This window comes from Microtus oregoni, unplaced genomic scaffold (genome assembly GCF_018167655.1).
Source record: "Microtus oregoni isolate MIOR12 unplaced genomic scaffold, Mior012 000009F_ref0000495, whole genome shotgun sequence".
NCBI lineage: Eukaryota > Metazoa > Chordata > Mammalia > Rodentia > Cricetidae > Microtus > Microtus oregoni.
The window spans coordinates 37,731,392-37,756,904 of NW_024543068.1; the positions used below are offsets into that span (position 1 = coordinate 37,731,392).

The following is a 25,513-nucleotide window of genomic DNA, read 5'->3' on the forward strand; positions in this document are numbered from 1 at the left end:
TTCGTGTCTCCCTGACTGTTCTCATGGAAGTACCTAGAACTGCGTACTTGATTATGACTATAGACCACTCATTTTAGAAATGTGCTTTTAATATGGATCCGTTTATTTGAGTGTTAATGAGCTTAAATATCATATGCCAAAATGGTAGTAGAAATAGGAGTATTAACTAATATATGGTGGTTTTAAATTTATTCTAGATCAGTACTTGTTTCTTTCTGTCTCTCTGTCTCTCATTCTGTGTGTGTGTGTGTGTGTGTGTGTGTGTGTGTGAGAGAGAGAGAGAGAGAGAGATAGATCAAGTCTTATTTTTAGAGGGGGGGGACAGAGAGACAGAGAGACAGAGAGAGACAGATAGATCAAGTCTTATTTTTTTATCCCAGACTGGCCTCACACCTTCAGCCTCCTTGTCATCTTTCTGAGTTCTGGGATTACAGATATTAACCCTGCATGCCAGTCTAATTTTTTTTCTTTAAATAAGAAATTTATCATTCAGTCAGATGTGTTGGCTCATGCCTATAATTTTGGCACTCAAGAGGCAACAGCAGCAGCAGCAGCAGCAGCAGCAGCAGCAGCAGCAGCAGCAGCAGGATTGCAACATATTCAGCTTATCTTGGTCTGTGTAGTTAGTTTCAGACCAACAGTGAGATCCTGTTCTAAAGAAACGAGAAAATGAAAACCACCATTGAAATGTCATTATGAATAATTAATGATTTCTCTTATTATAGGTGTTCATTATAAATTCATCAAATATATTTCTTCTTGAACCTGCGAATGAAATAAAAAATCTTTTGGATGAGCACACAGATATGTGTAAACGTATTCTTAACATTTATCGATACATGGTTGTGCAAGTATCAATGGACAAGAAGACCTGGTAACAATTCTTTATATAGTTATTGTTCTCTGTATAAGTATAGTAATTTTTCAAGGGATAATGTCTATGAATAGGGCATGTGACAATATTAGCGTGTTATTTCTGAATGAGTACAAATATTTATATACTAATTATGGTGACAGTAGACTGTCTCATTTTATTCCAAACATCCTTGATTAAGCTTCCATAAGACCCCTCGAACTATCTAAAGTATACGTATGTTGTAATTTCTTTCTCCTATGAATGAATGCATGCATTTCTATATATACAGAGAAATTAAATTTTGCTTGTGTTAAGTGATTGAAGATGTTAGTAGATGATTGACTGAACTTTTAAAGCCTATTTATTTACTGTGGCTTTCAAAGCCTTGTGTTAACAGGCCCCTTCCTGCTTTTTCCTTATGTTTGACTTCTTAAATTTAACTTACACCTTGCATCCTTCCCAGAATTGTCAAAGTGATCTTTCCTGAGCATGTTCTGAATTTTGCTTTAGAATGTCTACCATGTTTTCTGTGGTCACTAAAGGTGGTGGATTCCACCTTCCTCTTTCTTTATTTCTTTTCTATGTATTTTTCCCTCACTTCCTTTTATTCTAGATGGGCACTACTGTATAGTTCTCAAAATTGTCTGGATTCCTAAGTTACTTGTATTAATGTCTGTTTACTCATATGTGTTGGAGCCCACCACCAAGAATAATAGAGTTATCTTAATTTTGTATACTTACTTTACTTAGTGTAATACTATATACTTAGTCCTTTATGTACTTGGTGAGTTAAATAGAAAAGTAGACCTTTGAGGAAGAGCAGTTTTATTGCTTTTGTTAGAATAATGCTTATAATGGTTATAATACTTATGGTTATAATCAAAACAAGAAAAGTTAAAAAACAAAAAGGAAAGCCTAAAGTTCCCATATCCCATTCTCTTGAGGTGTTTGTCCTTTTGTATACATTTGACTCATTAGTTCACAATGCAATTGTATAGTAATAGAGCATGTGAAACATATTTTTGTTGTGTGGGTTTTTTTTTTTTCAGTATTAGGTACTGAACCATGGCCTTGCACATGCTAAGAAGTTCTCTAACACACAATTATATAGCTATATCCCTGGGTCCTTTTTTTTTTCTTTCTTTAAAATTTTATTTATTTATTTACTTACTTACTTTTTGACTTATTTTGTGGAAAGATCTTGCTATCTGTGAATTCCAGGCTGACTGGGCTTCTTGACTCTCCTGCCTTAGTCTCCTGAGTGTTGGGATTATGATTGTAAGCTACCACAACTTACTGATTTTGAGACAGGGTCTCATTAAGTTGTCCATCCTAGCTCAGGCAGGCCTTACATGTATGATCTTCCTGCCTCAGCCTCCTTAGTAGCTGGAAACACAAGCCTGTAACTATCCTAACCGACATCTATTAATGGGCACACACACACACACACACACACACACACATGTATGTATGTATGTATGCATGTATATGTATGTATATATATATACATACATATACATGCATACATACTTATTTTGGGGCAGGAGAGTATAGGACCTTACATTTTTTGAGTTATTTTTAACAAGTGGGAACACTTGGTTTAAGGGTGTGCTTAATTTATGTTTCCTTACTTAGAAGGAAATGGCTTTAAAGATTTATATGTGTATTAGTGTTTTTCCTACATGTTTATAACTACACTATGCCTAGGTTCTGTGGAGGCCAGAATAGGGCCTCCCTTCCTCGATCCCCTAGAATTGGAGTTAAAGAGCCTTGTGAGCTGCCATATAGTGCTGGAATTGAACCCGGCTCCTCTGCAAGAGCAGCCAGTGCTCTAACTGCTGGACCATCTCCCAGCACTCTAGCTACATTCTTTACTGAAGTCTATATAGAATTGCACGTAGAAATGCTTATTAACATATTTGGAACCCTTTGTGCTCCAGACATTTTCAAGCATTTCACATGCATTCTCATCACATTGTTCCTTAATAATGTGTGTCTCCTTGAGTTTGCCACAGGGGATTCAATGACTGGATTTTGTCTATGGAACTCATGATGAGTGATAAACAGAGTTTGCATTATAGTCTTTCTCCTTTTGAAAAGTATTCTATTTAAAAAACCAAACATGGATGTGTACACTGGTAATCCAACACTTGGGAGGCAGATGTGGGAGGATTGCAGAGTTGAGGCTCACCTGGGCTACATAGAGGTATACTCTCTCCAAAACAAAACCAGGAAATCATACCAAACTGAAGTATAGTTTTTTTCTTTACTTTCTTTAGTTTGCTTTGTTTTTCAAGACAGAGTTTCAGTGTATAGCCTTGACTGTCCTGGAACTCACTTTGTAGACCAGGCTGGTCTCAAACTCTTCAAGATCTGCATGCCTCTGCCTCCAGAGTGCTGAGATTAAAGGCATGTGCCACCACTGCCCATCATGAAGTATGCTTCTTTTGATCCTATGATTTTTTTTCTATAAGTTTCGAATCAATGATGAGCCAGGAATGTTGCCATGTGAAACACAGTTTTAGAGTTTATTTCAAAGTTTTAATTAAAAATTTAAATTTTATTTTTACATATATGAGTGTTTTTCCTGCACGTGTGCTTGGTGCTGCAAAGGCCCAGAAGAATGTACTGGATCTCCTTGGTCTGGGATTACAGGAGATGTGAGCCACCATGTGGGTGCAAGGAGTCGAATCTAGGTTCTCTGGAAGAGCAGCTCATGCTCTCCACTGCTGAGTCATCTCTCCAGCCCTCAGAGTTCTTTGAAATCCCTTTAAAGCTGAAGTCATAGTGCCTAAGGCAATATGAGTACACATATTTTTCATTGATTTTATGAGATTTTCTGTGCTAATTAAAGTTACTCTTTTTGTAGTATAAATTATGAGTCACCTTATATATGAATTAAAGTTAAGTAGTAAAGCCAAGCGGTGGTGGCGCATGCCTTTAATCCCAGCGCTTGGGAGGCAGAGGCAGGCGGATCTCTGAGTTCGAGACCAGCCTGGTCTATAAGAGCTAGTTCCAGGACAGGAACCAAAAAAGCTACAGAGAAACCCTGTCTCAAAAATCCAAAAAAAAAAAAAAAGTTAAGTAGTAAATAAGATGAGATTTATTTATAAACTGTGTTGTATGTAGTTAGATTTTCGTTTCATATAGCTAAGCTAGAAGCCTAAGGTAACAAATATTTAACTTAAAATTTTAATCTGTGGTGACCGTGTGGTCATAAGAATGGGAGAGCTGACCCTGACCCCCACAAGCTGCACCACTAGGGAGAGCATGTTCTGCACCTCACTTGGGCAACACAATGGCGCTAACCATGTTGGCAGAGGTATGGGTGAGCCCCCTGAAGTAGTGGGCAAGAGTGTGCTGTCCCCATCACCCATCACCCATCCGTCCTGTTGCAGCATGGGCAGGGACAGTTACCCCCCCCCCCATCAGTGCCTGAGGCAGATGCAAAACTGGCCCTGAGGTCACAAGAGCTGGAGAGCTGTCCCTGCTGCCCACCAGCTGCAACACTTGGGAGAGCAGGCCCTGCACAGTGTAGGTGAGCCAGCCTGAAGTTGTAAGCATGGGAGAGATGCCCCCATTACTCATCTGTCAAGTGGTGATGTGGGAGGGTGAGAGATGCTCCTCCTTACCCCTTGCCACCTGCAGCATATGAGACAGCTGACCTTATCAGCTACAGGACTCGGAAGAGTGGCCCCTGTTCCTCACCTGGACAACACACTAGAGCTGGCCCTAATGGTGTAGGAGTGAGAGGACCTATTCTGAGTGTGAAAGCAGGAGAACTGGCCCCACCCCTCACTCGTTGCTGCAAGAGGTGAATCAGTAGGGGCAGTACTAGAGAGCTCAACCTGGTGGTGAGGACAGGGGAGAACTGTAGGCAGACCAAGGGCCCAGAACCAGAGTTATGACTTGGCTGGCCCCCAATATCCACTCCGTCTGTGATTTGCTGGGGCATGTGAAGGGACCTGACTCACAGACCCAAAGTGTCAGGATCTCCATGACACAAGGCAACAACAGGATATCTAGGAAGAGTCCTAATGAGGGCCCACCAGCATCTTCAGTGTAGCAGAAACCAGAGGCCTCGAGCCCTAGCAATGACTTTTCACAATGCGTGGACAAAGGGTTTAGTGCATGACTCACTGTGTTACACTGCAGATTTCATGATGAGATTTTTAATTTTTTCCCTTTTTTCCCCTTTTGTCTCTTAAATTTGTTTTATTTTGGGAAGGGGTGAGTGCAAGTGTAGAGGGCAGATGCTAAGGGATGGAGAAATGAATGGGATCAAGATATATGATGTAAAATATGCATAGAATAAATATAAAGGAAGTTTTTAAAAAATTTAGAAAATAATTATAGAAAAATCTAAAAACAGATTTTATTCTCTGAGCAATGGCTGTGTGTTTTGTTTGCTTTTTTTTTTATGGTGTTGAGTCTTAGCTCACACACTATAGGCAGATGCTTTGCTATTGCCTCTAGCCTCAGGAAATTTTATTTTTATCTGATTGTTAATTTTCTATTTGATTCACTTCCTCCCTCCAAATGACATCTAGATCTGGGACATCTTACTGCTTTACCCACATTTCTTAACAGTGACCACCCTTAAAGCTGTGCCTAGATAGGGCCTGTACAATAGCTTCTGTGGTGGAGACTCTGATCGGGGCTTGGACTCTGGCTTGCCTCTATACTCAACTAAAACTCTCTTGTCAGTTTTCTTTCTTTCCTTTTCCTTCCTTCTTTTTTATTTACTTATTTATTTTTTTGGCAGACAAGGTCTTACTGTGGTCCTAAACATACCACCGTCCTGCCTCAGTCCCCTGAGGATTACAGGTGCATTCCACTATGCCTAGTTTTCAGCCTCATATGTCGGTATGTTGCTGAATTTGTTTCCAAATATCAGCTGTAGTTTTATGGTATCAGCAGGAAGCATCTAGAAGAATGAGTTTAAGGTAAAGACAATGTTAGAATTAGTTCCATTTCCAATACACATGTAGAACAAAAGACTGAAACAGTTGTTAAATGGGGCTCAACAGTTAAGAGCTCTTTATGCCCTTCCAGAGAACCTGAGTTCAGTTCCCAGCACCCACATTAGGGGGTCCACCACTGCTGGTAACTCCAGCTCCAGGGAATCTGATGCCTTCTAACTTCCTCAGGTGCCTGCACACATGTGACCTATACTCACACAGATACACCAGTAAACATATAAATGATTTTCTAAATCACTGAAACTAAAAGGGAGGAAAGGGTATGGTGGCAAGCTTCTGTATCCTAGGGACATGGAATCAGAGGGATTAGGAGTTCAAAGTCATCTTTGGCTATATAGGAATGTTGAAGCCAGCCTAGGTTTTATGAGACTCTGTCTCAAGAAACAAATGGGGAGGGGGAGTTGGGAGGAAGAGAATCAATATCCTTGCCTTTTCTTTTTTCCCAAGTGTTCATTATTAAAACCATACAACATAAAATTTGTACCGGAAGGCATTGTACCCTTAAGGGTTTCATGATAGCTTCATAAAGGCTTATAAACTTCAACTCTTAATTTTAATATTAAAGAATACTAAAAACTTGGTACTCTTTCAAAGATTTAGTATTTGAGTTATTCCAGTGGTAATGTTATTTTCACAACATATGGATATGAAAATTGATCAGTAACCCAAAGCAGGAAGAAACATTAATGGATCTTCTTTCTTTAAGGGAACAGATGCTGCTCGTGTTGCTCAGAGTCACGGAGTCTGTGCTGAAGATGTCATCACAAGCTTTTCTACAGTTCCAGGGGAAAAAAACCATGACCCTGGCAGGTCGACTTGCAGGACCACTTTTCCAGGCAATAAAAATAAATAGATAGCTAGAAGCGTGTTCGTTTTTAAAAAGATTCATTGAAGCTGAGCTTGTTAGTAGGGGAAAATGCTTTAAATCAGAAATCTGTTTAAGTATTTTTTATAGAGCTAAATTAAAAGCCGCTCAGCTGAATAGCCATGCACACAAATTCACCACATAATGGAAGAGAAATGTTGTGACGAAGAGTAATGGCCTTATTTTCCCTCCAGTGTGGTGCATGCTTATGATTTCAGAGAGCTAGCAAAGGGCTTCAGGAATAATACCTGAGTGTTTTATGAGTTTCTGAATTTCTGGGATCATTAAGGAAAACATTTTTCATTTTGTTCTGTAGTAATAAAAATGTAGTACATAACCAAGAGTCATTCTTGTGCTGCAGCCCCATAGACTTGTATTGTTCTCCTTCCTCGAGTTGATTTGATCAGTGGTACTTTTGATTATACAGGAATTGCATAGTTTTTCAACATGAAGGTAATGTACTGACTTTAAACTTACTGTAAACTCTGAAAACAGGAAATATTTTTATGGCGACACATTAAATAAAATTACATGGTTAAAATAATTCTTTATGTCAGAGGTAAAGACTATTTCCTATCTAATCCTTAACCATAAATGTAGCCATTTATAACTGGCAATTTTCAGCTCATAGTCACTACCTAAAAATCTCTGCTGATGGTAAATTAACTTTTAAAATAGAAATGTGTTATCTAAACTTTTAGAAAATTCTTCATTTTTATAACTAGTCCAATGATAGGAGCTACAAAAAGATACAAATTTAGCTTGCTGTGCAAAATAACTTTTTTTGAGGTTTGAACATTTAGAGACAGAACGAAAGGTCACTAGTCACTTCAGTGCTGTCTTTACATTTCATGTGTGAATTTATAATAATTCCTTAGCAAAATCCATGAAGTTACAGTTTTGAAAACTTTTTGTTACTTAATCATTAATATGATAAATATTTAGTAACAATTTATAAAACCTCAGGGGATACCAGATAACCAGTATTTTCTGCCCTCTAAAGTATAAACTTTTAATACTGTAATTGGATTTATTACAGAATGCTCTTAATTGCTGTTGTATCTTTAAAATAAAATGTAATTTTAACCTTTAGTTTGTGTACTATTTTTCAAGAATATTTCATTAAGTACATCTCTAGGACCCCCTCCTTTTTTGTAGTTGTAGTAGAAAAGCAAACCTCCACATTATAGTCATTTCCATCTTTAGTTTGGGAATGTCGTTTGAAGTTTTTCACTTAAGAACTCAATTTCAGCACAATTTCAACACTAAATAATACAGAACCATCTCTTACAGAAGTTTTACTTAGCAATAATGCAGTGCAACATAAAAGTTATGCCTTAATGTTACTGCGAATTAGTAGTTACCCAAAATTCTTATCAGGTATTAGTAATTGCATTAGTTGCTTGTACAACATATTCTGTGATAAATTTTTTTTTGGTTTTTAGATAAAAAGAATTGAATAGTTGATTTTGAAGTCACACTTCAAACAAATCTCATTGTTATTTTTGAATATTTGTCTTTGTAGACTCTCATTGTTGCCTGGATCAAAGCAAATCTAAATGTATACATCTCTCGAGAACTCTGGGATGACTTGCTGTCAGTGCTGTCGTCGTTGACCTATTGGGAGGAATTGGCCACTGAGTGGTCTCTGACCATGGAGACACTAACTAAAGTGTTAGCCAGGAATTTATATAGTTTGGATCTCAGTGATTTGCCATTGGATAAGCTGAGTGAACAGAAACAAAAAAAGCACAAAGGGAAAGGTAAGAGTTGTTCAAAGATTCTCCATAGCAGTCTGTTTAAATAATTGAGTTGGGGAAAACCAAGCCAGAAAGATTTTTTTTATTCTCCCTTCATTTATCCTGGAGGTTTAAAACTTCCAACAATAAAATTCAGAAATATATTGTTATTTTCTTAATCTTAAAATTAGTAAGATAAAGAATGTCATATATATGTGTGTATGTATGTTTGTATGTATATTTATATGTGCTATGGTCAGTCTTATATTTAACTAAAATTAAATAATATAGAATGTTAACTTTTATTTTAAATGATTAATGCAAGTCAAAATTTATAAACTGTATTTGCCTTTTAGTATTTTTGTAGTTTTTATGTAGAAATGAAAAGAAGACTTTCTTCTATGTTTAAAGTATAGAGTAATTACTTGGAAAATTCTCTTGAAAGCATTTTATTTTAAACTACAAGTAAACATTCTCTAGGTGTAAAATAGTATTTATGTAATATTAAAGTGAAGTGGGGGCAGTGGCATAATTATTATATTACTATCATGTCCTTGGCATTTTAAAAAATAAGTTGCCAGCTAGAAATTATACTTGTCATATTTTATATTTAGTCATGATAACTAAGTATATTTCCAAACTATTTTCCTGCACTTTTTATTTCTCAAGTGGCTGTTATTGGAGAATTTCAAAAACTGTCACTACAAGATGACTTTCCTTTAGGAAATTTCTTATCTCTAGATGTAGAGCATTATAATAGTTTATTGTTGATGAAATAATTAATATAATTTTGAAAATCTTCCTAAGTTCTGACTATGGTTTTTATGCAAAATAAAGTTAAAAAAATCTTTATAGTGACTTTCTAATGTATTGTGAGGCAACCTTAGAATCTGCAACAATGTATCCCTGATAATTTAAAGATGGCAACCAGGCAACCACTATTCTACATACTAATGCTGCGTTTCTAGGGGTTGGACATGAGTTTCAGAAGGTTTCAGTTGACAAGTCATTTTCTAGAGGATGGAGTCGTGATCAGCCTGGCCAAGCACCCATGAGACAAAGAAGTGCAACAACCACTGGCTCCCCAGGAACTGAAAAGGCAAGGAGTATAGTACGGCAAAAAACTGTTGGTATGTACTCTAAAATCATGGGATTAGACGAGCAGTACAGGGATAGATGCTATCTGCGTACGCTTTTTTCTTTGGGGAGATAAAAAACTTCTAGCACCTCCTTTCCCAGTAGTTTGCATAGTCCAGTAGCATGCCTATAAGCCTAATATATATACTCTTGTGTTTATGCAGTTTACTTCATTCTAGGATCCTTGTTTCCAAATTATATTTTATATTATTATATATATTATATATCCAAAATCTATATTTCATAGAATTCAAAAAGTAGAACTTGGATTCAACATGCAGAACTCAAGAATGAGCTGGTATATTTTTATTAAGTAATTATCTTCACAAATATGGAGATGTTGGCGAACTTTTATATAATAGAGAGGATTCTGCCAGAAATTCAAGGAGGGCTTATGCCATAAATTCTTTCTTACTCTTTTTTCTTACTAAATATCTAAGTAACCTTGGACAATTTGCTAAATCTTTCTAGGTTTTATATTTTAAAAATGGTCTTGTGTGCATGTGTGTGTGTGTGTGTGTGTATTTATGTGTGTTTGTGTGTGTTCCACTTTGTGCATAAAGAGGTCAGAGAAAAACTTTCTTGAGTTGGTTCTGTTTCCACCATGTAGGTCCCAGAATTTAATTCAGGTTGTCAGGCTTGGTGATTCACTGACCATCTAGGCTCCCCTTTCTAGGTTCTAAGTGCTTCATTTTTTTAGTGGTAGCGATACTACTTCTCCTACCTGAAACAGAATTGCATGATATTGTTTCAGGTTTCAAGTCCAGTAAACAAAAAGTAAATCATGAAAAGTTTTATGAAGAAAGGTACCTGCATAAAGTTGGAAAGTGCTTTGAAAGTTAGAGTTAAATTTTATTTGTTTGTTTCTTGCTTTCTGAGACAGGGTCTCACACTGTATCCTGGGCTGGCCTGAAACACTTTACCTCAAACTTTAGGTAATTTTGTCACAGCTTCTTGTGTACTGGGATTATAGATAAGAGCCACCATGACTGACTAATTTCTTAATTTTTAAAGTTAATGTTTTATGACCATGGTGAATTAATGTGCTTATTTAATTCAGTCTGAAACCCATGCATTCCATTAAGCCCTCCTAGCATCCTCTGCCCTGTCTTCACCGTTTACTTCACTAGAGGCAGACCTACCAGTTTCTTATACATTCTTCTGAAGACCTTTTATTCCCTTAGAGGCCTAACATGCATTGCCTATATACTGTGGTTAACCATGGATTTTATACGTTTGCATGGACAGAAAGTTAAATATTCAGTATTAATACACTGTTCTAAACATTAAGGATATAGTTAAGAACAAATACTTGATCTTGATTAAAAACCTAGGAAGTGATAAAGCAAATCAAAATTTAAAAACAGTCACTGGCACTTACAGTTTTAATGTTGAGCTTACAGATCCAGTCGACATAGCATGTAGTAGGAAATTGCAAAGAATGCAAGGCAAGGTCAAAGACTAGAGAATAGCAGGAGGGAGAGCAAGATTTAGATCAAGGTAGGCTTCTGTATTATACAATTTGAGAACGTAGATTTGAGGAAGCATACTTTGGAAGAATCTGTAGGAGATAGGAGATATATTCTGGGCAAAGGGAAAATGTAAAATCCCTGAAGCCAAGAGTTTTTTTTTTTTTCTGTTTCTTTTTGCCTCTGTCATTTGCACTGAATACTATGCAGTGCAGTTTAAGTACAGTGTTCTTACATAGCAGTGCCTATAAGTTCATATAGTCAATAGTTTCTAAACTGAAGCAGAAATTACTGAGAAGTTTAAGTTACTAGTTACTGCTATGGGAACTAAAAGTTTCTACCTTTGTGATCTAGTGACTCTTCTATCAAACTATCCAGTGCAACCAAAAGTACAGGTTTTGGAAAGTACCCAACAGTTTTTGTCTTTAAAAAGAGACTTTGAAGTTTTTATGTGTTTATTATTTGTATGAGCACAAATTGTATATTTTTCTTAAGAGCTTGGTGCTGTATTTGTTGTCATTGTGTGTTTGCTTTGCTTTTAGAGAGGGTATGTTGTGGACCAGGTTGATCTAGAACTCACTGTGTGGTTGGAAATGACTGTGAACTCCTGATCTTCCTCCTCTAACCACCCTAGTGCTGGGAGTACAGGTGTCCACCCATGTCCACTCAGGAATGTGATTCTTCATGTTGATGAGAGTTCTACTTTCTATAAATGTTTCTAATTAAAGCTTTAAAGTTGTACTATACCCTAGTGTAAGTGACAGACACTGGTTTGCTTAAGTTTTCTCTCACCTGGAACAACTACTAAACACAAGAGTACGTCATGACAAATCAAACTGCATAAAAGGACCTATTAGTAATTAGAAGGCTTTATTTGGGTAAGAATATGAAAATGGAATGATTTGCTAGTAGAATTTAGCTTTCTTAAAAAGAATTGCTCAGACAAATGACCAGCTAGGGTACCAGCCTTGTTTTGGACTAATAATATGGAGTATTTTTCAGTGATTCCATTTGATAGCTTTTTCATTTCTTGTTTTTTTTTTAAACGTGCTGAAGTGTCTGCTGTTTTTTTTTAATGCTGTTCCATTGTAATTGCTAATAGTAGGCATTTTCCTGCTTTACACCAAAAGAATTACATTCAAAATGTGTGTTGTGATTTCTTTTCTTACAGCTTGCCAGTATTTGCCGTGCTGAAATGTTTTTAATTTAAAGTTTCCTTCCTTTGGATCTTTTAGTTTTCTCTGTTGCTGCTTTTTCTGTGACACAGCCTTTCATTGTAGTCACTCTTCTTTTTTCCTCCCCACTTCTTTCTTTTCCTTTTTAAAGCCATGAGAAGCCGATCCATTGGTGAATGTGCTCTGCCATCGGCCTATATTCGCAGTGCTAAAAGTGCTCCTGTTCTGATCCATACTTCCAAACCCTTCTTGCCTGATATTGTTCTCACTCCCCTTTCTGATGAGCTTTCAGGTAGTGCCACCTCTGCTAATTTCTGCACCACCCTGTTCACTTTTTAATCCTCTGCTTTCCAATTTGCTTAATCAAATAAACTCTTCAAAAGTTAATTTCTTTGGGGGGAGGTATGGGAAATTGGAAAATAATTGAGAAATCAACATTTTGAGTTATTTGAACTATTCTTGCAGTTCATTCTGGAAGTGCTAAGTTTAGTGCTGTGCCAATGTCTTACATTTTTTATTGTAAAAGGTCAAGTTGTTACATTTGATTTTTTTCTTTCAGATGATTAAAAGATATAGTAATGAATACCTGTATCATAGATGTCTCATGACAGATAATAGACTTTGAATGTTTTATTGTTTTGATTAACAATATGGCAAATCTTAAATATTATTTCCTCCCTTCTGTATTTTTGGAACTAATTAAGTGTATATAATCACTAAAGAAAACATTTAATCTAATAGTTACTTTGTATTAGATAAAACACTATGTAGAAAGTCAAAGGATGCTCTCAAATCTCTTTAAGCCATTTCATGTAGCCCTAATTCCAAGGAACTTAAAAACCTCAGCTTTCCCTTTGGATTGGATCTTGATTATCAGTACCAGGATGGCATGCTCTTTTATTAAAACAGTTATCATTTAATAAAATGCATGTATTCAGTTCAGTGAGTCTGGAGAATTATACATATACCATCCACCCAAATAAAATATGGAACATTTCCACTGCCTTAAAATTTCCCTAGTTAGTCTATGCCAGTAACCACTCATCTCCACAGTGAGTGCTGTTTACTTCATCACCACAGTTAATATTGCCTTTAATTTATGTTGCTTATATATAAAATTATACAGTATCATATCTTTTGGACAGAAGCAAACTTGAGTATAGTTATTGTGAAAAATGTGGTATTTCAATGAACTTACCTGGGCATTATGAGGTACCTTTCCTAGAAGTTTGCTTAGGTGTTTCTGTGACATTGCTGGTTTTAAGAGGTACTGGCGTCTTTTGGTTTTGTGTGTGTGTGTAGGGTGTTTTTATCTTTTCTTTTTAAAGCCTATCTTAAGTTTAGTGGACTGAAAGATCTGTGCTAATGATATTTTAGTTAATTTTTCTTTCGTCTGTATTCTATCAAGATCAAATTTTCTTTTCTTTCTTTTTTTATTCTTTTGTTGTTTGTTTATGTTTTTGTTTTGAGACAGGGTTTCTCTGACCTGGAACTAGCTCTTGTAACCAGGCTGGCCTTGAACTCATAGAGTTCCACCTGCCTCTGCCTCCTGAGTGCTGGGATTAAAGGCATGTGCCACCACTGCCCGCCAAGATCAAATTTTCTTTTAAATTATCAGGGTTCCAATAATTGAGAATTACTTATATGTAAGTGCAGAAATGTCTAAATATATCTTATGTTTGATGCTTTGTGAAGAGTTATTAATGACAAAATATTTACATTTCTCAAATTGGAACAATAAAGCATTTTGTTATTAGATATATGCAATTTCTAGATAGAATATATAAGAATTACTTCTGAATAGTATTCTATACTGTTCTTGTTTTGAGTCAGGGTTTTACTTTGTAGCTCAAACTAATCTAAAACTACGTAGCTTAGGCTGGCCTACAATAATGATCCTCTTGCCTCAGCCTCCTAAGTTCTGGGATAGCATGCACAAACCATCATGCCCAATCTCATATTATGGTGTATTTGGAAAATATTCAAGTATTATTTTGAAACCATAATGTAATAAGTTAGAGCTAGTGTATAATTAAATTGGTATTTGAACTTGTAGTTAAATGCCAAAAGTAAAGTGGGCAATTTGGCCTTAATCCAAACCTTGATGACCCATAAGATTTTTTTGGTTTTTTTTTTTGGTTGGTTGGTAGGTTTTCCTACAGAGCACTGGCCGTCCTAGAACTCACTCTGTAGACCAGGCTGGCTTTGAACTCAAAGATCACCTGTCTTTGCCTCAGAGAGTGCCTGGATTAAAGATGTGAGCCACTGTGCCAGATGATCTATAACTATTTGATGAATACATCAGTAAAATTTAGGGCTTCAGTGCAGACTGTAGGACAGTTGGATGGTATATACCTGGAATAATATAACTTTATTTTTTTAAAATATTTATTTATTATGTATACAATATTCAATCTGTGTGTGTTTGCAGACCAGAAGAGGACAGCAGACCTCGTTACAGATGGTTGTGAGCCACCATGTGGTTGCCGGGAATTGAACTCATGACCTTTGGAAGAGCAGGCAATGCTCTTAACCACTGAGCCATCTCTCCAGCCCCCCTATATACTTTAATTCATGAGAGAAAGTGGTACATATTTCTCTTAAATGTGGCCCTTAGTTCTAAATAAATGAATAAATGAATATTTTGTCTTTGGCTATAAGTATTAGCCATAAAAATATGAATATTTTGCCTTTTCATTGCTCCTTCCAAATAACAAATATTTCTATGCAAACAGCACAGATTTTCATTTGTGTATGTGTTACTGTAATTGATTTCTTTAAATTAGCAAACAAGGCAAAGTTTCTGATAACGGAATTAGATACAATTCAAGAGAACCTCCTTGTTTATTGTAAACAGATAATTATTTTGCTCTAGGCTTTTAAAAGCAATCTACTTAAAATATTTTAAAATCTTAAAAAACACAATTTTTAATTATTTAGAAAAATTTAAAATAATTTTGGTCACTAATTCTTAACTTTTGGTTGGGTAAGATAGTCTCCTATTTTAAAAACTGTCAGTAAGTTTCTTTTTTGTTTTTAGAACCTTTGGGCTTTAGAAAATTTCTTGTCAGAAACTTTATATTTTGACAAATAATTATCGTAGGTGCTAAAATTTTTAAAAGCAGGAATTTTATTTAAACAAGAAGATGCTTGACTTGAAGGGAAAACTATCTAGAATTCACACCAGTTATTTGTGTACAATAAAGAAATAGGGATGGGGAAATTAAAAAAACAGAAATCTATACTTCAGCAGTCAGGATATTTTGGAACCATATTTCTGCTTGCTTGCTTGCTTGCTTTTAAATTTCTACTTTCTAATTGAGAATGTATTCTTTCATTTTTATTTTGTTTTGTTTGGTTTTGTTTTTTCAAGACAAGGTTTCTCTGTGTAACAGTCCTAGCTGTCCTGGAACTTGCTCTTTAGACCAGGTTGTCCTTGAACTCACTGAGATCTGCGTGCCTCTGCCTCCTGAGTGCTGGGATTAAAGACTTGTGCCACCACTGCATGGCAGGAATATATTCTTGGTCTATAACAACATGCTATAGTAAAGTAGCAGTCTCCTTGTTTATTAGACACCTCCTGTCTGCTGCTGGAACACACCAAGTTTATCTTCTGCCTCTATTTCCAGTTGCACAGGTGTGTTTATTACACTGATTGGTTGGTTATCCATCAAACCAATGTCTTAATGACAAGCCCTGTGATTCACAATAGGCTTTCATTGGTTCACTGAGAGGTGTTTGCTTCTTAAAGTGCACCCCAGAACTATCTGCCTACAACCTTCAAATTTATGTGATTATTGTTCTCAGTCTTGACTCCTTCTTTGGGTTTCTCATCTGCGATAATGGTTACTGGCATCTCCTCAGCTACTACTCCACAGAAGAGGCATCAGGTCTACCCTGAAGGAACACACAAACAGCACCAGAAGCAGCAGTAAAATGTGTTTTTAAATGCTAAAAGAAAAATGAAATATTTCCTCCTTACCCCTCAGATCAGGTGACCCTGTTGTTTGAGACAGTCTCATGTAGTGAAGGCTGGACTTGAACTCAGTATGCAGCCAAGGATGGTGTTAAATACCTGATCTTCCTGCCTCTGCTTCCCAAGCACTGGGCCCAGGCTATATTGTTCCTTTCCAAATATTCCAAGTGTTATCTTAAGTAGTATGAGATGTTTCTACTTCACAGTTCTTGCTTTGTTATTATATTTTAATAAGTAATAAAGATTACCCTTTAAAAATACCTTTAAATATTTATTGATAATATTTAAAGATTTTCTAAGGGCCATGTTTTTTTTTTTTTGATCTTCATTTTCCTCATTTGAGATAGAATGCCTTGTATGACAAATTTAAGTGTTTAGATAATATTGGTATACTAGTCACTGGAACAAAATATTTTATATCTTTCTTTCAAAATGTTGATTATTTATTTTTTTTAGACATGTTCTTAATATATATCACATGCTGACCTGGAACTCATGGCAATTCTCCCGCTTTAGCACCCTGAGAGATTACAGGCATGAGCTCTCTGTGCCCGATGTCCTTTTAGACAGTGCAGATTATCTCAAAAAGGACAATTTTTAAAAACACAATTCTCCAAAACCAGTTTGTCCATAAGATACTTTGCCACCAGTGTTTTATGAAAATGCACACACACACAATGTCAAAGTATAATTACTTTCAATTAGAAAGTAATTTTTCTCTTAGGACTCAAAAGAGGCAAGGCACACAACATTTTAATATAACAGCAAACCCTCATCTTCCTCAGAACTGATTTAAGATGAAGTCACCATGTGTAAGCTGGTGCACTCAACTGTTAGAATACTAAGATACAATGAGATTTAAAAAGGATCTGAATGAAGATTCATAGTGTCTGCTAACATACTGAAGGCTCCCCAAAAGTCTGTTAACACATAGAAACTGCAGAATTCAGTATTTTTCAAGTTTATTTCAGCATATACACCTTCTCTCACATTTTGACAGTTTAATATATAATAACATCAAGGTTCATAGAACACAAATTTAGAAGACACTGAACTAACCTTTAAATAAACACATGCACACTATGAAATCAGATGATTATATTTGTTTATATTGTAGGAATGTGAATTATTGCTTTATTTTTTGCATTGTAACTCATGGAAGTAGATTGATGGCTTGCAGTTTGTTTCTTCAGGGGGTAGGTGGAGAAGAGAGAAAAGATAGTTGTAGAGGTATGTAAAATTAGTGCTAAGTTATAAGCAAATCATGGCTTGAATCTTCAACCATTCCAATTGGTTAATTATTTATGTTTTTTTCAACATTTGAGTACATTTTACTTTAAAGTAGTTTAGTGTGTGAACAAACCATTGATGGGCAGTCAAGCCATAAGTAAGCCAACCGTAATGATTTGGGTCTGTTGTCCTAGCACCAGTGGGACTGAGGGAGGAATGGGAGATCAAGGGCACAAAAGATAACGTCTTTAAATAGAAAAAGAACTCAGAGAGAATTAGTAAGAAAGTGGACTTCATAAACTGGGTGTGGTGGCATGTGTCCTTAGCTACCACATTGGGAACTTCCAGCCAGGAAGTTGTGAGTAGGATGTTAGGCGGGGCTACATACCAGGCTCAGTTCAAACAAACAAACAAACACATTACCGCAACAAAATTCCACAAAAGAATAAAAGAACTAGATAGAGAAAAGCACTGTTTTTCATGGTTTTCTATATTTCTCCCCATGCTTATAACCTTAAATGGACACATAATAAAGTGTATCGTAGGCAGAGACTGCTCATTCGTTCCCAGTCATCCAAGACCCAAATAATCACACAGAAACTGTATTAATTACAACACTGCTTGGCCAATCACAGGTGTATTGCCAGCTAGCTCCTGTATCTTTTTTTTTTTTTTTTGGTTTTTCGAGACAGGGTTTCTCTGTGGCTTTGGAGCCTGTCCTGGAACTAGCTCTCTAGACCAGGCTGGTCTCGAACTCACAGAGATCCGCCTACCTCTGCCTCCCGAGTGCTGGGATTAAAGGCGTGCACCACCATCGCCCGGCTAGCTCCTGTATCTTAAACTAACCCTTTTCCATTATTTTGTGTTTTTTTTTTTTTTTTTTTTTTTTTTTTTTTTTTTTTTGGTTTTTTGAGACAGGGTTTCTCTGCAGCTTTGGAGCCTGTCCTGGAACTAGCTCTGTAGACCAGGCTGGTCTCGAACTCACAGAGATCCGCCTGCCTCTGCCTCCCGAGTGCTGGGATTAAAGGCATGCGCCACCACTGCCCGGCTTATTATTTTGTATTTTACCACAAGGCTTGTGGCATACTGGCAAGGTTCCAGCAGTTTCCCCTGATGTCTTTCTTTTTTGGCAGCTACATGGCATCTCCCTGACTCCACCTTTTTTTCTCTTCTATCTGCTTGGAATTCCCACCTTACTCTATTTTGCCCTGCCATAGGCCTAAGCAGCTTTATTCATTAACCAGTAAAAGCAACACATATAGGGAAGGGCTTCCCACACCAATATATCCTGTGTGTGTGTTTAAGATCAGGGAATTGAGGATCTGTAACAAATTTACCAAACACAAATAGTGACACTGTTACAAACAATCCCTCTGCCTTTGGTTAAAGTAGCAGTTTATCAGAAAAATGTCTAACCAATGGAGGCAATCCCTATCACTGATGTGACTGAAATCCTAGCACTCCAGAAGCTGAGGCCAGCCTGAGTTACTTAGCAAGACCTTGTCTTGATACAAATAAAAAGGTGAGAAAAGAAAAATATTTCCTCATAGTTTTTTGAAATTAAAATACAATTGCATCATTTTTCCATTCCCTTTCCTGGTACTCTTGAATAGCTTGGGGGAAGCAGGGAGGTAAATTAAACTTCTTTAATTTTTCCTATACCTATTGATTTTTAAAAACATACTAAAATTGTTAAGATGAACTATCAATTCTCAAAGTACCATTTTTGCCAGCCGTTTTTTCTCCTTTATTTTTAGAGAGCCATTCTACCTACATAGTTGTGAGTGCTGTGATGCCCAGTCTTAGAACTTCATATGTAGTTATGGACTAAATTATTGAATATCTTTGGAGAGTTTTCCTATACTAGTAACCAAGTGAAGGTCATTGGCATTATCTCAACACTGTTTCTTAACATAAGACTTGTCTTTAATAGTTGGGGGAGGGTGTTTTCTTAGGCCCTTAGCTCAAATTCTAATACAGCATATTGGGGCTTACATAAACTCTGAATACACCTTTTTAGTAATGTTGGCGTCTAAGGAAAAATGGTCTCTGGTCTGCCCCACAGCGTCTGTTGAGAATTATTGCACTAGATGCCACTTATGTGCATTTGAGGGTGAGCTTAGCAGACTTTCTGGTCTCTTTTGCTTTTGAAACAGGGAACTTTTTTTTGCTTGTTTTGAGACAGATTTCTTTGTGTTGTCATGGTTACCCTGAAACTCGCATTGTAGACCAGGCTGGCCTCGAACTCAGAGATTCACCTGCCCCTGCCTTCCGAGTGCTGGCTGGTTTTAAAGACATGTTCCACCACTCCCTGGCTTGAGATGGGATTTTTTGTGCAGCCCAAGCTAATCTTGAACTGAGCACTTTGTGCCCTCACTTCCCAAGGGGCTACCACTATGACTAGCAGTGCTTATTTTCATTCTTAGCAGTTTCTTAAGCAAATTTGTTTATAGTACCAAAATAATGCCTTCATGAAAGGAGGGTATTTAAAATTTTAACAATAGTGGCAATTTATTATTTATAATTATGTTTTCTGGTATAAGAAAGATGGCCCTTTTTTACTAAATTTTGCTGAGTAAGAATGAAAAAAAAATCTGTCTCTAATTAACCTAGTATGCTCCTCTTTATGCAATGATACTTCTTTTTTCCTGTCATCAACATGTAATAGCATATCCATCTTTCGTAGCTCTTTGCACTTATAATATGATAGTTATAGCATAATTGCAAATTGCATATTCTTGGCCCTGAACTCACTTGTAGAGCAGAGGACAACTTTGAACTCCTGTCCTCCTGCGTCTACTCATGAAATACTGGGATTATAGGCATGTACCATCACACTCAGCCTCCAAAATCTCTAATTTAAGACGTTCTTTCTGTTCTCGAATTATTTTTACCCGTGAGCAACAGCTTAAAAAAAAAAAAAACCTCTGTATTGGTGTGCATTTGTGTGTGGGCTTGTGCAGGTACCCATAGAAGTGCAGGTACCCATAGAAGTCAGAGAGGATCAGATCTAAAGCAGGAGGCTGCTGTGGGTGCCCGTGTGCTGCTATGGGCTACTGTGCACTGTCTGACCTGGGTGCTGGGACCCAAACTCAGATCCTTTAGAGGAGCAGTGCATGCTCCCCAGCATCCAGTTATCTGTCCAGCCCCAGTGAGCATCATTTTAATATAATTGGTGCTTTCCTTCTTCTGTATTGTATCGATTTTGTATGATAAATACTTTTAAAAGAAATGGGATAGTTGTATGAACAGCATAAAAGAAACCTACATTCTAATGGAAGGTTTTTTCCTCTTATATGCTGCAAGCTAACAGTAATACTTTAATGCACAATTTACCTCTCAAGCTAGCAAAATAACCTTTCTTTGAAACACAATATCCAGAAAGATGTACCTTTTAATACAGAAAATAATTTTCAATGCTTTAATGCTAAATATTACCAAGGAAATGTAAAAATAAGACTTGCCACATCTACAAGTTATAGGATTCCATGAAGCATTGACTCAGTGGTCAAGAATTTTTTTTCTTGTTTATTTAAGATATCAGAAATACCACCATTTTAGCTATCTTATGGATTCTGAAATTACACTGACTAACAATTTACCGTTTGTAAACAAGGAAACTGCCCTTACCTTCTAAAGGATGTAAATCTAAGTCTAACTTACTTTGTATTTGTAGATAAATGATAGCTTTACTCTGATCTAAATGTTTAGTTAGAATGCTTCTGTGATAGTTTATTACTTTTGTGTTTTGAGACAGAGGTGCCCTTTTGTAGCATAGGCTAGCTTTGAACTCAGCTCTTCATCCCTCTGCCTCCCAAGTGCTAGATTATATCCCTGTGCTAGCCACCTTGGCAGGCTTAGTTCTGTTACTTAGCATTTACATTACAAGTGTAATAAATAGCAATGATAGTCTCTTAAAATTCTCATTTTGTTTTCCTGGTAAATACAGGTTTTTAATTTCTAAATAAGCTAAAGACATACATTTATTTATTTATTTGCTTTTTTGAGACAAGATTTCTCCATGTAAAATTCCTGGCTGTCCTGGAACTTGCTCTGTAGATCAGGCTGGCCTCAAATGCAAAGATCCATCTGCCTCTGCCTTCCAACTGCTAGAATTAAAGGTGTGAGCCATCACTGCCTGGCAAGACTTTATAATGAGGTCATAGGCATGGTGTTAATTTCCACAATTACACTTTGAAAATTTTAATATATATATATATATATATATATATACACACACACACACACACACACACACACACACACACGTTGGTGAGGGATTTCTATCCTGCCCAGTTCCTGCAAGTCGTTAAGTCCCAAAGAAATCACACAGAGGTCTACATTAATCGTAAACTGATTGGCCCATTATCTCAGGCTTCTTATTAACTCTTATAACTTAGATTAGCCCATTATTCTTGTCTATGTTAGCCACATGGTTTGGTACCTTTTTCAGCGAGGCAGTCATATCTTATGACACTCAGGCCACCTGCAGAGGGCTGGCACCACCCACAGTGTTCAGGGCCTTCCTATATCAGTCATTAATCAAATCAAGAAAATGTGCCACAAGCTTGCTAACAGGCCAGTCTGGTGGGGACATTTTCTCAATTAAGGTTTCCTCTTCATAGATGACTTTTTTTTTCTTTTTCCGAGACAGGGTTTCTCTGTCGCTTTGGAGCCTGTCCTGGAACTAGCTCTTGTAGACAAGGCTGGCCTCGAACTCACAGAGATCCTCCTACCTCTGCCTCCCAAGTGCTGGGGTTAAAGGCGTGCGCCACCACCACCCGGCCCTAGATGACTCTTAACTTGTGTCAAATTGATGAAAAACTACCCAGCACAGTGGTTGTTTATGAGAAGGGCCTCTCATAGGTAGATAAAATTTCTCTATAGCAGATTTAAATATTTTTATCAAAAACAAAAATAACTTAATTATATACTGATCATACTTTGTTTTTTACTGATTATATTTGATGATAAAGAATAGAACTTAAGATTATAGTAAATAAAGTAAACAGAAGAGAGCATACAGTGTCTTGATAGAGAGAATATTAAGGACAGGGGGGAGATTTCTGTTACTATAATATGTAGAGCCGCTGTTGGGGAAAGGCAATGTCTTCTTCCTGCCTAGTGGAGCAGAATTTCTAAAAGTCTGCATGGAACACCTAGATCAGCTTTGCATGTTATGATCTTTTTTTCTCCCTTGCTCACAACCTGAATAGGAAAAACTAACTGGTCTGAATTGCTCGGTGTATTGGCACAGCTCTATCTTAGACTGCACTTCCAAGTGTTTCATCTCCACTCTCCATATGCATGTTAACAGTTCACGTGTATCTTGGTCATTTTCTAATGCATTGACACCACATGCCTTGGGCCCATCATAGTTTTGAAAAATCAGCTATATTTTTTTAATTGGTTTTCTTTAGTTGAACTTACAAAAAGAATCAGAATTTTATTGGGAAGCATATTCCTGGGTTGTGGGTGAAATAATTTTTTTTATATTTCTGTAGTTTCTACTATAAATAATTTTTTCTTTTGCAGATATTGATGATGCTCAAATCCTTCCCCGTTCCACCAGAGTACGACATTTTTCACAGAGTGAAGACACTGGAAATGAAGTTTTCGGAGCTTTGCATGAGGACCAGCCATTGCCTCGAAGCAGCAGCACTTCTGACATCGTGGAGCCATTCAGTGTTGAGCGAGCCAAAGGTGCAGTTCCTGTCGTTGACAGTTCATCCCGTCATGCTCCAGGCTTGCAGAGCTCCACAGAGGCTTCTTCAATAACTAGAGCCACTGAAGGCCACATCACTGATACTCATAGCAGAGAGTCTTCTCTGGAAGTTGGTGATAGCATATATGACCATCTTTGTCATTTAATAGGTCCAGTAGAACTTGCAGATGCAGCTTTCGAACAAATCCAGTACATTGACCTTGAAGGAGATGAGGATCTTCTTTCTTCCCTGAAAGAATACTTTAAGGAAAACCAGGAAAATCATAGTAAAAATGAGCTAGGTAACGATACAGCTTCTCAGAAGGTGATTATTGCAGTAACTAGAGATGAAATACCATCTTTAGATAAATTAGAGTGCATAGGCCAGGAAATAAAACCAGAAAATCTAAAATCTTGTGTTGGGACTCCTGAAAATACAGCGTTTCAAAAAGAACCAAGCTCAGCTGTCTCCACGAGTACTCTTGCACCTAACCAGTCAGTTAGTTTTGCGAGAACACAAACTGCTGAAAAATCTAAACAACTAAATCTTGATGAACAGTCCTTGGATCCTAGTTCAGGTAGCCCTTGTGATAAAGAAAAAAAGAAACCTCTGTATAGACAAACAGCCACAGAAGTAGATGCCTCTGTAGATATAACACTAGGTGAAAAGCTTAAGAGTATACAAGTTAATGAAAAAGTCACCCCATATATTATGCATGCCAAGAAAACTGCACTAAAAGCACCAGTAAACCGCAGAATGCCTCATGTTTCCAACACCGGCAAGCTTTCTCCAACCAAGAGGAGCTTGTCTGAAACAGTAACCCATAGGGCCAAAATCATGAAAATTGCTGCTAAGAAACGAAATACTGTTCATGTTACTTTTAGGCCATCTACTGAGTCTGTTCAGTTTTATAATCCACTGGAAAATAAAGAGGCTCCATGGAAGATGAGACTACGGAAGCTCAGTGGCTTTAGCAGTAGTAGCAATAGCAGTACCAGCAATACACAGAGCAGCTCAACTAGTGGTACAGACCTTGTAAAACCTGGTGTGTACAGACCTCTAGATATGATTGGTGCAGCATCCGTTAGCAAAACAGTGAAGGAATCCACAGAGATCCCCACCGCCACATCACAGAAAGAAGGAATTGCAAGTAACCAGTTAGGGAGTCGCAGTACTCTTAGGTCATCGAGTCACGAGGCAGGACTACAGCAGGGCTCCCTGGGTGGCGTTTATAAAACTGTTGTACATGCTCTTTCGAAGCCGAAGGCAAATGTTTCCCCACAGAGGCAGAACAGAATGCCACCAGAGGCTCCACTGAGGGATCTGTACAGTCATGTAATGGGCTATTTTGGAAGGAAAGCTGCAGGTGAGCACTTACAGTGTGCAGAGCGCAAAAGGAGAAAGACAGCACCAGTTTGGCTTAATGCAACTGAAGCAAGCTATAAGCAATCAAAAAGCTTTGGGATGGTCACTGCTTTCTCTCTGTTTGGTTATGCATGCGCCTTTCCCCAGCTGTATTTTTCCCAGCATACAATATTTATTTAAATTACTAATTTCCCTTATGAGGCATTTAGTTAAACCTCTTTGCTGCTGAACAATAAAATAGAAAGGGGAAGATACAGAAACAAATTTAATGACCTTTCAAAGGTCAAGGATTTTTCTGAGTGTGCACTATGAGTCTTGAAGTTTACTGAGGAGTTGGCTGTACTTTCTCTCTTGCCCCCACTACTTTATGTCAAAATGGGCATTAGTTGTATCTAATTGAATTCGCTTATTCTTACTGCTGAGTTGGTCTTGTATTTTTTCCTTTGTAGATGGTTACTTTGACATCTAACATAACAGAAATCAAAGTCCTACAACCAACATCAACATTATACTTAACTATCATTGAAGAGGAAACCCTTTCTTTAATCTCAAAGATTTAATCACTTTCCATTCAAGGCATTTCAGAAAAAAAGTGCTGTAGGCCTTTAGACTTTCATTCTTGTGTATATAATATGTTATATCTTTGCAAGATTTAAATCTTTATTATGAGATTTTAAATGTGCATTAAGGTTTCATAATAGCTATTGTTATTTCAATGTGGAACCTAAATGTGCAGATTAGAAAAAGGAAGCAAGATTGTAGTAACCACTTTATCTTGTTTCAAAATTAAACAACTTTACAGATACAGAAACTTAACTTTCAGCAGTAAGGTAGGTTTTGATTTCATTTATTTTAACATGTTTTTTGTTAGCATGATTAACAACGCTGTATAATGCATCTTGCATTGAGCCATTAATGCCACTTGAGGGCAGTATATTACAGCTTAGCAAAGCCTGGCCAGTAATATAAAGACAATGGTATTACACAGTCTGAAATTCTTTGTGGTTCAGTAGG

The 25,513-nt window shown here is 37.0% G+C and overlaps 1 protein-coding gene and 1 pseudogene across 8 annotated transcripts in view; one reads left to right on the plus strand and one right to left on the minus strand.

The window, feature by feature from the left end:
* The window catches only part of Ralgapa1 (Ral GTPase activating protein catalytic subunit alpha 1), a 237,244-nt gene that overhangs the window by 83,082 nt on the left and 128,649 nt on the right, over positions 1-25,513 (plus strand). For 4 of the 8 annotated variants that reach the window (XM_041658516.1, XM_041658517.1, XM_041658519.1 and 1 more), the window contains exons 13-18: positions 726-874; positions 6,545-6,674; positions 8,229-8,466; positions 9,411-9,572; positions 12,375-12,515; positions 22,965-24,500. In XM_041658516.1, the coding sequence (XP_041514450.1) occupies positions 726-874; positions 6,545-6,674; positions 8,229-8,466; positions 9,411-9,572; positions 12,375-12,515; positions 22,965-24,500 (2,356 nt within the window). The remainder of the gene's footprint in view (positions 1-725; positions 875-6,544; positions 6,675-8,228; positions 8,467-9,410; positions 9,573-12,374; positions 12,516-22,964; positions 24,501-25,513) is intronic. The other 4 variants (XM_041658522.1, XM_041658523.1, XM_041658521.1 and 1 more) reach the window with 3 other exon arrangements.
* Positions 15,793-16,079, minus strand: LOC121452456 (annotated as a pseudogene).